Source organism: Pseudorca crassidens, chromosome 5 (assembly GCF_039906515.1).
Source record: "Pseudorca crassidens isolate mPseCra1 chromosome 5, mPseCra1.hap1, whole genome shotgun sequence".
Lineage (NCBI taxonomy): Eukaryota > Metazoa > Chordata > Mammalia > Artiodactyla > Delphinidae > Pseudorca > Pseudorca crassidens.
Genome location: NC_090300.1, coordinates 78,704,061 through 78,719,795, shown reverse-complemented (window position 1 = coordinate 78,719,795; position 15,735 = coordinate 78,704,061). Strand labels below are relative to the sequence as shown.

Genomic DNA, 15,735 nt, shown 5'->3' with positions numbered 1-15,735 from the left:
CGATTGTGTACATGTACCACTTCTTTGTCCATTCATCTGTACTTGGACATTTTGCTTGCATCCATATCTGGCTATTGTAAGTATCGCTGAAGAGCACTTTTGGTTACCTGTGTCTTTCTCAATTCTGGTGTTCTCGGGTTACAGGCCCATTAGTGGTTTGGCAGGATCACATAGTAGCTCAATTGTTAACTTTTTTTTTTTTTTTTTTGGTTTTGTGTGAGTTTTATTGAACTTTGAAGAACAATCACTCTCTAATATAAATTGTTTAAGAAGGAAAAAAAGTAAAGCTATCAAACTAACATTATTAGGATTGTGTAATCTTCATAATAAAATTGGAAAAGGGAAACATAAGATTAAAAAATTTCAGACTGATTTTACTTTTGAACATAGATACAAAATGCAAAAAAAAAAAAATGTTAGCTATCTTATTTTGGGATACCCCAGAAACAGACCCTAAGATAAGGATTGATGGGCAATGATTTATTTGGAAGGTGACTCTAGGAAACACCAGTAAGTGAGTGAAGTAAGAGAATGAAAGAAGGAAACAAGTACATTTTCAAGCAAGTTATCATTATGAGCAACTTGTGTTTAATCCATTAGGTTAGACTGGGAGCCAATGTAGAACACATGTCTCAGTTTTATCCTTCCCAAGGGGCATGGAAACTAGGTCCTTTATCCTCTCAATTTCATCAGTTATTGGCTGAGGGCTGCCCCTGGGATGGGAGAAGTGTTCATTCTCTGGTACTTGCAGCCTGACCTTTTTCCATCCCCTTACTTTCAGTCTGTATGTGTCTCTAGGTCTGAAGTGGGTCTCTTGTAGACAGCAAATATATGGGTCTTGTTTTTGTATCCATTCAGCCAATCTGTGTCTTTTGGTGGGAGCATTTAGTCCATTTACATTTAAGGTAATTATCGATATGTGTGTTCCCATTTTCTTAATTGTTTTGGGTTTGTTATTGTAGGTCTTTTCCTTCTTTTGTGTTTCTTGCCTAGAGAAGTTCCTTTAGCAGTTGTTGTAGAGCTGGTTTGGTGGTGCTGAACTCTCTCAGCTTTTGCTTGTCTGTAAAGGTTTTAATTTCTCCATCAAATCTGAATGAGATCCTTGCTGGGTAGAGTAATCTTGGTTGCAGGTTTTTCTCCTTCAACACTTTCAATATGTCCTGCCACTCCCTTCTGGCTTGCAGAGTTTCTGCTGAAAGATCAGCTGTTAACCTTATGGGGATTCCCTTGTGTGTTATTTGTTGTTTTTCCCTTGCTGCTTTTAATATGTTTTCTTTGTATTTAATTTTTGACAGTTTGATTAATATGTGTCTTGGCATATTTCTCCTTGGATTTATCCTGTATGGGACTCTCTGTGCTTCCTGGACTTGATTAACTATTTCCTTTCCCATATTAGGGAAGTTTTCAACTATAATCTCTTCAAATATTTTCTCAGTCCCTTTCTTTTTCTCTTCTTCTTCTGGAACCCCTATAATTCGAATGTTGGTGCGTTTAATGTTGTCCCAGAGGTCTCTGAGACTGTCCTCAGTTCTTTTCATTCTTTTTTCTTTATTCTGCTCTGCAGTAGTTATTTCCACTATTTTATCTTCCAGGTCACTTATCCGTTCTTCTGCCTCAGTTATTCTGCTATTGATCCCATCTAGAGTACTTTTAATTTCATTTATTGTGTTGTTCATCGTTGCTTGTTTCATCTTTAGTTCTTCTAGGTCCTTGTTAACTGATTCTTGCATTTTGTCCATTCTATTGTCCATTCTATCTCCAAGATTTCGGATCAACCTTACTATCATTATTCTGAATTCTTTTTCCAGTAGACTGCCTATTTCCTCTTCATTTGTTAGGTCTGGTGGGTTTTTATCTTGCTCCTTCATCTGCTGTGTGTTTTTCTGTCTTTTCATTTTGCTTATCTTACTGTGTTTGTGGTCTCCTTTTTTGCAGGCTGAAGGTTCGTAGTTCCTGTTGTTTTTTGTGTCTGTTCCCAGTGGCTAAGGTTGGTTCAGTGGGTTGTGTCGGCTTCCTGGTGGAGGGTACTAGTGCCTGTGTTCTGGTGGATGAGGCTGGATCTTGTCTTTCTGGTGGGCAGGTCCACGTCTGGTGGTGTGTTTTGGGGTGTCTGTAGACTTATTATGATTTTGGGCAGCCTCTCTGCTAATGGGTGGGGTTGTGTTCCTGTCTTGCTAGTTGTTTGGCATAGGATGTCCAGCACTGTAGCTTGCTGGTCGTTGAGTGAAGCTGGGTGCTGGCGTTGAGATGGAGATCTCTCGGAGATTTTTGCTGTTTGATATTATGTGCAGCTGGGAGGCCTCTTGTGGACCAGTGTCCTGAAGTTGGCTCTCCCACCTCAGAGGCACAGCACTGACTCCTGGCTGCAGCACCAAGAGCCTTTCATCCACAGGGCTCCTTAATTTGGGATGATTCGTTGACTATTCAGGTATTCCACAGATGCAGGGTATATCAAGTTGATTGTGGAGCTTTAATCCGCTGCTTCTGAGGCTGCTGGGAGAGATTTCCCTTTCTCTTCTTTGTTCTCACAGCTCCCAGGGGCTCAGCTTTGGATTTGGCCCCGCCTGTGCGTGTAGGTCGCCGGAGGGCGTCTGTTCTTTGCTCAGACAGGACGGGGTTAAAGGAGCCGCTGATTCGGAGGCTCTGGCTCACTCAGGCCGGGGGGTAGAGAGGGGCACGGAGTGTGGGGCGGGCCTGCAGCGGCAGAGGCCGGCGTGACGTTGCAGCCTGAGGCGCGCCGTGCGTTCTCCCGGGGGAGTTGTCCCTGGATCCCGGGACCCTGGCAGTGGCGGGTTGCACAGGCTCCCCGGAAGGGCGTGTGGCTAGTGACCCGTGTTCGCACACAGGCCTCCTGGTGGCGGCAGCAGCGGCCTTAGCGTCTCATGTCTGTCTCTGGGCTCCGCACTTTTAGCTGCGGCTCGCGCCCGTCCCTGGAGCTCTCTCAAGCAGCGTTCTTAATCCCCTCTCCTCGTGCACCAGGAAACAAAGAGGGACGTAAAAGTCTCTTGCCTCTTCGGCAGGTCCAGACTTTTCCCCGGACTCTCTCCCGGCTAGCCGCGGTGCACTAACGCCCTGCAGGCTGTGTTCAGGCCGCCAACCTCAGTCCTCTCCCGGCGCTCCGACAAAAGCCGGAGCCTCAGCTCCCAGTCCCGCCCGCCCCGGCGGGCGAGCAGACAAGCCTCTCGGCTGGTGAGTTCCGGTCGGCCCGATCCTCTGCGCTGGAATCTGTCCGCTTTGCCCTCTGCACCCCTGTTGCTGTGCTCTCCTCCGCGGCTCCCAAGCTCCCCCACTCCGCCTCCCGAAGTCTCCACCCACGAAGGGGCTTCCTAGTGTGTGGACACTTTTCCTCCTTCACAGCTCTCTCCCGCTGGTGCAGGACCCGTCCCTATCCTTTTGTCTCTGTTTAGTTTTTTCTTTTGCCCTAACCAGGTACGTGGGGGGTTCCTTGCCTTTTGGGAGGTCTGAGGTCTTCTGCCAGCGTTCAGTAGGTGCTCCGTAGGAGTTGTTCCACGCGTAGATGTATTTCTGGTGTATCTGTGGGGAGGAAGATGATCTCCGCGTCTTACTCTTCCACCATCTTCCCGGGAGTCTGAAGTACCATTTTTTAACCTATTAAACTTTTAGATTTTTGCCAATCTAATAACACATTACACTGAAGAGGCTGATGGGAAATAAGGACTCAATCATTGCCACTGTACACCCCAATGAGGAGAAATCTGATGATAACTACTATCAAAATTACAAATTGACTCAGTAATTCCAACGCCTGGGTATTTTTCCCACAGATATATTCATACGCTTGTGAAATGTGCAGAAGGTTATTCACTGCATCATTATTTATAATAGCAAAATTTTGGAAACAAATTAAATGTCCATAGATAGGGAACTTATTAAAGGTGGACTGAATTGTGTCCCTACAAAATTCATATGTTGAAGTCCTGACGCCCAATGTGATGGTATTTAGAGATGGGGCCTTTGGGAGATGCTTAGGTACAGACTGGGGCCCTTATGATGAGATGTGCCCTTACAAGAAAAACCAGAGAGCTCTCTCACACCTCTCTCTCAACCTCTCTCACACCTCTCTCTCAACCTCTCTCTCTCTCCCCCACGTTCCCCCCACCGCCGTGTGAGCCCACAGTGAGAAGCCCCCCCAGCCCACCCCTCTGCCATGTGAGGATACAGTGAAAAGAAGGTCATCTGCACACCTGGAAGACACCCTCATCAGAACCTGACAATGCTGGCACCCTGATCTCAAAACTTCCAGCCTCCACAACTGTTGAGAAAATAAATTTGTTGTTTAAGCCATCCAGAGTACAGTAGTTATGGCAGCCTGAACTAATATTACATACATATATGTGTGTGTGTATGTATGTATATACATACATACACACACACACATAGTATGATATCATTTGTGATATAGTTAAAAGTGGGGCAAATGTATACTGTATTTACTTAATTCTTTTTAAAAAAATCTCTGAAAGCACACACAGGAAGCCAAGAGTGTGTACCCTCTATTTTTAGGTGGAAGGAGTCCTGAGCAGGTGGAGGATCGGGTGGAAGGAAGATTTTCATTACACACCTTTTAATATTTTTTTGGATCAAGTGAACATATTACCTATTCCCCAAAATTAAATTAAAAATACTTTTCATTTATGTTGGTTATAATGTGAAACATCTACAAAATTGTTAAACAAGTAATTCTTTATAGAATTGAGGGTATAGGCTCAGGCAGTATATTAAAAAGGCCTCTATCAAGGTTAGGAAACCTGTTCCAGAAGCAACATTGGTGGCATTTCATCTCACCATTTATATCATTTTCATTCTGTCCCTTTCTTCCCTCCCTCACTCCCTCTCTCTCCCTCTGTCTCTCTTTGCTATGCCCTTTTTCTGTCCCTGTTTTCCCTCCTGTTCCTTTTCTTTTTCTCTCCCTTCGATCCCTCTGACTAAGGTTTCCAGCTACAGCCAGTAGCAACCATAGACTTCAGTCTACCCCTCCAGGGACCTTCCAGCCAACCTCAATAGTAGCAATGGAAGCAAACCGCAATGGCAGCCAAACTCAAGTACAGGGAAACTCCAGGTGGGAAATCATGTTTTGTTACAATACCTTATTAACCAAAAAGAAAATCCTTTCTTTCACCAGCAAACTAAACTACTCTATAAATTGTCCTAAAACCCAGATGGTAATGCCAAAACACTAATGTGACTGTTTAATCAGGCAATTTAGTTTTAAGTTAAACCTGAACAAGTCTGGACACAAATCATTTTATTAAACAAAATCAGTACAGTGGAAGATTCTTAGCTAGGAAAGATTTTCCCTCTCTCAAAGTAGTATAATTTACATCAAGAATATTCTCCACTATTTCCAGAGTTCAGAGTGCTAACCATTACACCATGGGCCCTGCTATCTCTACTATATTCAAAACCAAAAACAAAAGACATAATTTCCCACAAGTCTATTTGATGGACAATTACCTCTGGGACCTAAATTACGTGACTTATTCAGAAAATACTAAAAAAAACCCTAATTTGTATGTTCTAACATTAAGTTGTTTGCATAGTTTTTTGTTTTTTTAAATATTTATTTATTTAGGCTGCACATGGGATCTTCATTGCAGCATGTGGGATCTTTTAGTTGTGGGCATGCGGACTCCTTAGTTGCGACATGCATGTGGGACCTAGTTCCCCAACCAGGGATCGAACCCGGGCCCCATGGATTGGGAGCGCGGAGTCTTACCCACTGGACCACGAGGGACACCCCTCTTTGTATAGTTTTAATACAGTATCACTTCTAGGAAAATATGAACTCAAATGGATTATATTTAAACTCGTAAAGCAAAAATATAAGAAATCACAGTATACCATAACAAACCAAAATCTTGTTCAAGGCTTGGTAGAGTTCTCACTAGATTTCTGGAACAGTATTTTACTGTTTTCAGTTTCATGCCTGTAAGTTGTCTTTCCCTTGTTTTTATTATCATCTGTAGCAGATTTCAGATAGGAAAACAAAATCTAGGGTACAGAAATATATATCCAACTTCCCTTTAACCCCTACAGAGAAAAAAGCAAACATTTACGACTTTTTCTTCAAATCAACCTCAAAAGAAGTGGTAAAATCTCAAAGACAGCAAACATTAGGTTATATTTAGGCAAATGTCATTTCCCCATTTGCAAATGGGTACTTTTCCCTGTAACAGAGTATTTAGAGTGGAAGATACCAGGTCTGACCACAAAAATTATTTCTATACTATACATTTGCAGACTTCTACCCATTTACTGAAATGCATACTATCTGATGATGAGGAAAAGAGATCTGTCTGTTTGTTAACAGAGGTTAGCTAGCACAGAGCCCCAAACAGGAAAAAGCAGGCCCATCATACACCCCAATTTGCTTCCCGGTTCCTCCTCTGGGTAGTTCTCATCTGTCCATTTTAAATAAACAAGTGGCAGATTTGCAGATCTGAAAATTTTTCTGAAAGCTGACATGAAGAAAAATAATGGAAACACACACATTTTATAAACTTTGAACGTTACTATGAAAAAGGAAGGAAGGATCTAGAATTAAGGAATCTAAAAAGAAAAAGAAATCTTTTTTTTTTTTTTTTTTTTTTTTGCGGTATGTGGGCCTCTCACTGTTGTGGCCTCTCCCGTTGCGGAGCACAGGCTCTGGACCTGCAGGCTCAGCGGCCATGGCTCACAGGCCCAGCCGCTCCGCGGTATGTGGGATCTTCCCAGACCGGGGCACGAACCCGTGTCCCCTGCATCGGCAGGCGGACTCTCAACCACTGCGCCACCAGGGAAGCCCAAGAAATCTATTTTTATTTTAAACGGTGACTATAAATCGTATGAGTATAAATTAGTCTGGAAAGAAGAAAATGTAAGGCTAATCTAATAAATTCACATCTCAGCTTTGGTTTTTAAAAAGTCTGTCATGACATATTTTGTAAATGTAGTTGAGGCTCTTCCCTTTTCTGATTCTTTTTCATGACCCTCCCAAACCAAGCCTTGGGGTCCCTACTTTCATTGTTCTGAGAGCACACGTTAATTTGGAATTAACTAACAGAGGGCTTCACACATGGTAAACGCTCAAAAGTATTTGCTGCATGAGTTAAAACACTAGTAAATGATGAAACCACCATGTTCTAAACTAATTATTTATCAATAATTATTCATTCCTTTAGAGAGCTCATCTATTTTTAATACCTTTATGCAAATAACTACCTAGGAATAAAAGTTCTTTCACTTACTAGGTATATAACCCTGGCCAACTCATTTTGATTTCCATTTTCTTCAACTGTAAAATGGGGATAACAACACCCTAGATGCCCTGCCTTCGTCCAAGAGGATTAAATGTGATAACAGAAGTGAAAACATTCTGGATACTACAAAGGCAATTATCTACATTTCTAATGCACCATATCTCTAAGGTCACTTAAACATTCTGGCAACTTAAGCTGAACATACCTAAAAGCAAATGCATCATTTGACTCCCCCAAATCTGTTTCTCCTTCAGACTTTTCAAAGTTTTATATCTGGATAACTGAAGTCAATTTTTACTTCCTTCCCTCACTACTACCTTCTACCCAATCACCTAATCAACCACCAAGGTCTGTCACTCTTCCTCTAATGATTTCCTTCTTTTCCAGCCTACTAACACCTTCCCTTTATTAGCTCATGTCTAGGTCACTGCAACTAATCTCCAAGTAGCTCCTCTTATTCCCCAACAGTCAAATTCAGCCTCCAACTCTCAGCTTTACTTCCAACTGTGTACTTGTCAAATCTATCTCAATCATAGACGACAATCTTGAGTCCATTCATACTAACATTTACAACGGGCGCCTTCTTGCATGGCTTGCATTGATCCCTACCTGCTGGTATTCACACCTTTGTGTGGGCTGAACCTCATCTTTCTTCTAATGATTAGTGAAAAGTGATGTGACTTCACTTCCATGCCTAGGTTACGAAATACTGTGACTTCCTTCTTGCTAGCACTCTCTTCTCACTTCCTCACTCTGAGGAAGCAAGCTGCCAAGTAGTAAGATGCTATGTGGAGAGGCCCATGTGGCCAGGAACCAAAGGAGGCCACCAGTGGTCAGTTCATAAGGAACTGAGGTCTGTTTCCAACAGGCCAAAAGAACTGAATTGTGCCAAGAGCCACAAGAATGAGCCAGGAAGTGGATCCTTCCCAGCTGAGCCTCAAGATGACTGTAGCCTTGTGGAAGACCCAGAGCCAGACCACCCAGCAATGCTGCACAGACATTACTGACCCACAGACACTGTGAGACAAAAAAAAACGCTGCTGTTTAATTTGGGGATAATTTGTAACACAATAATAGATAACACACTATCGCATATATTTCTAAATAAACTCCAGGTGTATTAAAATTAAACATAATTAAACATAAATTAAACATAAAAACCACTAAATCATCTTAAAACTAAATGAAAACAAATATTCATAAAAATAATTTTCTATTATTTCTAATATTTTATATTATTCTGTGCTGAAAGTAATTTCATCAAGAAATTGAAAAGATGGGAGTTCCCTGGCAGCCCAGTGGTTAGGACTCAGTGCTTTCACTGCCATGGGCCCGGGTTCAATCCCTGGTTGGGGAACTAAGATCCGGCAAACCACGTGGCATGGCAAAAAAAAAAAAAAGTGAAAAGACAACCCACAGAACAGGAGAAAATATTTGCAAATCATATATCTGATAAGGAAATTGTATGCAGAATACATAAAGAACCCTTACAACTCAAAAAAAACCCCCAAAATCCAAATTAAACATGGCCAAAGGACATCAACAAAAAGTCTACAAATAATAAATGCTGGAGAGGGTGTGGAGAAAAGGGAACTACACTGTTGGTGGCAATGTACGTTGGTGTAGCAACTATGGAGTACAGTACAGAGGTTCCTTAAAAAACTGAAAATAGGGGCTTCCCTGGTAGCACGGTGGTTAAGAATCCACCTGCTGGGACTTCCCTGGTGGTGCAGTGGTTAAGAATCCATCTGCCTCCTGGGTTTCGGCACCAAAAAAACAAAAAAAGAATCCGCCTGCCAAGGCAGGGGACACGGGTTCGAGCCCTGGCCTGGGAAGATCCCACATACTATGGAGCAACTAAGCCCGTGTGCTACAACTACTGGGCCTGTGCTCTACAGCCCGCGAGCCACAACTACTGAACCCACATGCCACAACTACTGAAGTCCATGCACCTAGAGCCTGTGCTCCGCAACAAGAGAAGCCACCGCAATGAAAAGCCCGCGCACCACAACGAAGAGTAGCCCCCACTCGCCACAACTAGAGAAAGCCCGCGCACAACAACAAAGACCCAACACAGCCAAAAATAAATAAAAATAAAATAAAATAAATTTATTTTTTAAAAAACTAAAAGTAGAGTTATCATATGATCCAGCAATTTCACTCCTGTGCATATATCCGGAAAAGACAAAACTCTAACTCAAAAAGATACATGCATCCCAATGTTCACAGCAGCACTATTTACAATAGCCAAGACATGGATGCAACCTAAATGTTCATCAACAGATGAATGGATAAAGAAGATGTGGTATATATATGCAATGGAATACTACTCAGCCATAGCCATACAAAAAAATAATGCCATTTGCAGCAACATGGATGGACCTAGAGATTATCATACTAAGTGAAGTAAGTCAGGCAGAGAAGAACAAATATCATATGATATCACTTATATGTGAAATCTAAAAAAAGATACAAATTAACTTATTTACAAAACAGAAATAGACTCACAGACATAGAAAACAAATTTATGATTCTCAAAGGGGAAGTGGGTAGGGATAAATTAGGAGTTTGGGATTAACAGATACAAATTACTATATATAAAATAAACAACAAGGACCTACTGCATAGCACAGGGAACTATATTCAATGTTTTGTAATAACCTATAATGGAAAAGAATCTGATATATATATATATATATATGATATATATATATATATATGACATTTGCTGTATACCTGAAACTAGCACAATATTGTAAACCAACTATAGTTCAATTAAAAAAAAAATGGCTAAAACCTCTGAACAGACATTTCTCCAAAGAAGATAAGACAAATGACCAATAAGTACATGAAGATACTCAACATTATTATTCATCAGGGAAATGCAATTCAAAACCACAATGCACCACCACCACCATTTCATACCCACTAGGATGGCTAAAACCAAAAAGACAGACAATAACAAGTGTTGATGAGAAGGTGAAGAGATTAAAACCCTAACACACTGCTGATAAGAAGGTAAAATGGTGCAGCAGCTTTGGAAGATGGTCTGACAGTTCCTCAAAAAGTTAAACAGGGGCTTCCCTGGTGGCGCAGTGGTTGGGAATCCGCCTGCCAATGCAGGGGACACGGGTTTGAGCTCTGGTCCAGGAAGATCCCACATGTCATGGAGCGACTAAGCCTGTGCACCACAACTGCCAAGCCTACGCTCTAGAGCCCATCAGCCACGACTGCTGAGCCCATGTGCCACAACTACTGAGGCCTGCATACCTAGAGCCTATGCTCCACAACAAGAGAAGCCACCTCAATGAGAAGCCCGCGCACAGCAACGAAGAGTATCCCCCGCTCACCGCAACCAGAGAAAAGCCTGCGTGCAGCAACAAAGACCCCAAAATAAAATAAATTAAAAAAAAAAAAGTTAAACGGTTACCATATGACCCAGCAATTCCACTCCCAGGTATATATCCAAGAGAAATGAAAACACATGTCCACACAAAACTAGAACACAAATGTTCAAAGCAGCATTATTCATAATAACCACAAAATGGAAACAACCCAAATGTTCATCAACTGATGAAGAGATAAGCAAAACATGGTATATACATAAGTGGAGTATTATTCAGCCACAAAAAGGAATAAAGTAACGATATATGTGACATTTATAAACCTTGAAAACATTATGCTAATTAATTTTCTAAGTCTGCAAAGCCAAAGCCCAGGGTTTGAACCACAGTCGTTACTAAATTTCAACCACTCCCTAAGACATAACCTGAAATCTCCATTTTTTAAAACAGGATAGTAGAAAATTACAGGTAAGCAGTTGAATTTACAGCTCTCAAGTTCCAGAGAGAGCTGCTGAGGCCATGGAAAAGACTGAGATAACAAACAGAAAACATGAGCTTAAGAACAGAAGATGATGAAGTATCACACCAGCTTCTAAAGGAAAAGAGCCAACCAAAGAAATGAAAAAGGAGCAATTAGACGAAGAGCAATAAAGGAGAAACCAAGAGAAAGTAATGTCCAAAAAGTCAAGAAAAGAATAATAACAGATACACTTACAGAGGTATCAACTGGAATAGGAATCTAAAAACATTCATCATTTTTTACTCATATCCTTGGTAAGGACAGAGCCAACTGTCATGGGTTGAGCAATAAATGAGGGCTAAGGAAATGGAGGCAGTTTGAGTGTAAACTGTTTTTAAGGGGAAAGGATTTAGGTTAGTTTTCATTATTGTTGTTGCTTTTAAAGTCTAGAGCTTTGGGCCTCACAGGAAAAAGCCAGGGAAGAAGGAGCAATGCAGGACAATGGATAAAATTGTTTGATCAGTGTCATAGAGGACAAGGGGATAAATTCGATTGAGAGGTAGGCTGAAGGATTAGCTTCGAACAAGCCTCATTTAAGTAAAGAGATATGTCAGTATGTAAATGCAGTAATGCGTTATATATCTGCATCCTTGGGGAAGAGTTCCACATAACTGAATTTTCCAGATACTTAAGCATTTAAAAAAAACTTTTAGCTATTTTCCTTGAAATTGTTCACCACTGTATCTTACAGTTCTTTGCTTAAACAGACTGTGCTTTCCTGGATGACTTAAGGTCATTGTAACTATGATTATATTACTAGGAAGTAATACAGCTTAGTCTGCATGTTAACTTTTCAAACCTTTGACTGTCCTATGCTGTCAGTTGCCATTTCCTGTTACACTTCCCCTGATAACTTTTTTCATTTGTGCGTCCAACAGATTCTAGTTTGAAAATTATATAACCAGTAAATAATACCCTAAGTAAGGGATAATAGGGTCCTGAATCAAAGTATAGGAGTAAAGTATATGGCTTTATGACAGTGTTAAGAAACCTGTTTCACTTTTTAATTCAATTAAGACTGGGTTTCAAAGAGTTGAGGATGTCAGAAGACTCACCTCTGGCTACATGAAATATTATTTTATCTTGCTTCCTTAAGTCATATCAAAATAACCCTGCTAAGTTATTGATAATTTTATATGGTTAGTCTTAAACCACAAAAGAAAAAGCATCATGCATTCCAAAAGTGAGCCTAGACATCTCACAGTAACTAAATATACTTTCCTGTCATATAATCACTTATCAATAAAAAGTTATAATCTTCTACACTTTGTTTCTGTGTGTTAATATAGTCCTGCATATTTCACATATATGGATATTATTTGTGATAAATGTATATCCTTCATGAAATCTTGACTTTAATCCCTTTCAAATTTCACAACTACAAACAGCACAAAAGCTAAAAAGAACCGAGAGCTAAGCACACAGGCAGTCAGTTAACCAAAATTTAAGAATTCATTCCTATAGTTCCAATACCATGAGATATTCCAATTTCATTCATTCTTAAGATTCTGAATAATCCAGCAATTCCACTTCCAGGTATTTATCTGAAGGAAAGGAAAACACTAACTCAAAAAGATATCTGGACCCCCATGTTCATTGCAGTGTTATTTACAATAGCCAAAACATGGAAGCAACCTAAGTGTCCATCAGATGGACAGTGATCATTGGACAAAGAAAATGTGGTATATATACACAATGGAGTATTATCCAGTCATAAAAAAAGAAGGAAATCTAGCCATGTGCACCAACATGGATGAACTTTGAGAACATTATGCTAAGTGAAATAAGTCACAGAGAAGAGACAAATACTGTGTTATCTCTCTTACATATGGGATCTAAAAAACAAAACAAAACTCATAAATATAGAGAACAGATTGAGGGTAGCCAGAGGGAGGGGTGGGTGAAATGGGTGAAGGTGATGAAAAGGTACAAACTTCCAGTTATAAAATAAATAAGTCCTGGAAATGTAATGTACAGCATGGTGACTACAGATACCATATAGATACCGTATACTATATCAAACATTTGAAAGTTGCTGGGACTTCCTGGTGGTCCAGTGGTAAAGAATCCACCTTACAACGCAGGGGACGCGGGTTCGATTCCTGGTCAGGGAACTAAGATCCCACATGCCGTGTGGCAACTAAGCCCACATGCCACAACTACTGAGCTGGTGTGCCTCAACTAGAGAGCCTGCGTGCTGCAAACTACAGAGCCCACGCACTCTGGAACCCACACACCACAACTACAGAGCCCATGCGCCCTGGAGCCTGCGCACCACAACTAGAGAAAGGAAGCCCCACGCACCACAACTAGAGAGAAGCCTGTGTGCTGCAACGAAGAGCCCGCACGCCTCAATGAAGGCCCCGCGTGCTGCAACTAAGACCCGACGCAGACAAAAATAAATAAAATAATAAATAAATATTTTTTAAAAATAAGAAAGTTGCTAAGAGAATTCTCATTAAAAAAAAAATTAACTCCGTGTGGTGACAGATGTTAACTAGATCTATTGGGGTGATCATTCCACAATACATACAAATATCAAATATTTATGTTATACACCTGAACCTAATATGTTACATGTCAAATATTTCTCAATTTGGAAAAAAAGATTCTGGATGGTTATACCCACCTATCCTTTACATATCAAAAACAAAAAATAAAACTGCCATTGCTTCTCCAGTACTCACTTTCTGTTCCTTCAGTTTTTCATTCATATCAATAAAAATTAATAAACGTAGAATCTCTCAAAGACAGAGAGGTGTGAGTGGCCTGATCGAGTCAAACTGAAACATCTCACTAGTTTAGAGTTTCGGAGGCACTAGCAGTTGTACTTTTGCCTCTGTATTCAGATTATTTATGTACATCTCTCCTTCTAAATCGCAAACACCATGAGGGCAAGAATCTTTTCTGACTGAATGATTCCATCCATCACTGGATAAACATGTTTTGAGCACCTAGCATTTGCTAGCCTCCGGAGAGAGCTGAGTTCAACAGTCCCTACCCTCAACAAGCAAGGGAGGCAGACTTATTGTAAACAAATTACAATATAGGAAAAACAGAAGTGAGTATAGAATCAAATCAGAGAAAAAATTAGCTCTAGAGTCGTGGAGGAAGTTCAGGGATACATTTATGTGTTCTCCAAAAGGCCTTCAATAAATACCTGTTGAATGAATGGACAAATGAATGAATTAAATATTGCTAATAAAGATGAGACCACAGGTCCAAATGAAATGTTATTAGTTACTTCTGAAGTTAGTGAAAAAACGTCATCCTTCAGCAACTGTAGGAATGCAGACTCCAGCACACCCCGACCTCAGGCTATCACCGTGGAGAAAGAGCCGTACCTGTACTGCCAGCCTTTGGCACTGCCGCCTCGGCTGCTGCCGCTGCTGCTGTTTCCACCCCCACAGCTGCTGTTGCTGCTGCTCTTGTTCGGGGTCACCGCGGTGGCCAGGCCCTCCAGCCTTCCTTCGCTCTCGGAGACTTTCATTGTTGACACTGGTTCACCCCCCTGCATCTTAACTCCAAGGTCCATTTGCCCTTCTTGGGCGGGAGAGAACAACTCTGTAATTTTGTAAGTGATAAGATTTAAGATCTGATCTGAAGGTGATCCCAGTTGCTAAACCAGACGGCGGCTGGAGTAGTAATCATCAAATGGTCCAGGGGAGGAATGCAAGCATTCCCCCTGAAGGAAAACTTTTAAGAGGAGAAGGGTAGCGATGAGGACAGATGTCCTTTCAATATATATCTCCTTCCGGGCAAAAGCAAGGAGAAAAAAAATCACCCTGCCAGAGGATTTGGTGGCATGCTCAAAGGAGAAGCAGGAGCAGCGTGGGGAGGTCGCGGACTCTAGCCAGGAGTGCTGGGCGAAGGACGGACCACGGACGGGTACCCGCGGCCTGACCTCTGCGCTGACGGACTGACCCGCCGCGCTCCCTCTGCTCCTCCGGCCGGTCCTCAGCGGGAGGGTTCGGTGCAGCCCGCTCGGCGGTTCCCACCACAGCCCTCGAGAAAGAGCTGGAGCCGCCCGCGGGCAGCCCGGGAGGAGGGTCGGAGAAGGAGGCCGCCGAGGGCGGGACGCCGGCTCCCAGTGTCGCCTAGCCTCCAGGTAGAGGCGAGCTGCTCGGGGCGACTTCCTCCAACGCCCCCGGGCCTGGGCCCTCGACTGGGTTCCCGGGGTCGGGACGAGTCCCTTGCCCTCGCTCTAGCCCGAATGTGAAAGCCACAGCTGCAGCCACCACCCCACCCACTGCCCCCCGTCTGGTCACCCGCCCGGCTGCTCTCTCCCCCCCACTTCCCTTCCGGAGTAGCGTGAGCTCACTTCCCCCAGAGCAGAAGCCCCTGGCGCCATCTTGGAGCAGGGCACGGGGCCCTGAAGGGGGCGGAGCCTCGGCGATGGCTGTACTGGGGCGGCGGACTTCGAAGAAAGGGAGGCGGTGGGCAGCAGAGGGAGGAGGCGGTGGGACAACCAAGGAGGGAGAAACAAAGGAGTTAGTGCCCTACTGGAGGGTGACTTCCGGCCTTCCTAACCCGGGCCAGGCCGTCCATTTGAGGGCCCATTTCAGTCATTTTAGGAAGAAAGCTTAGTAAAATAATATCATTTCTATAAGGA

General features: G+C 42.4%; 1 protein-coding gene across 2 annotated transcripts in view; it reads right to left on the bottom strand.

The window, feature by feature from the left end:
* OSBPL11 (oxysterol binding protein like 11) overlaps positions 1-15,409 on the bottom strand; it is a 103,647-nt gene extending 88,238 nt beyond the window's left edge. Inside the window, exon 1 of one of the 2 annotated variants that reach the window (XM_067738628.1) lies at positions 14,468-15,409. In XM_067738628.1, the coding sequence (XP_067594729.1) occupies positions 14,468-14,658 (191 nt within the window). In that variant the 5' untranslated portion in view covers positions 14,659-15,409. The remainder of the gene's footprint in view (positions 1-14,467) is intronic. The other variant, XM_067738627.1, reaches the window with a different exon arrangement.
* Between the last annotated feature and the right edge of the window lie 326 nt (positions 15,410-15,735).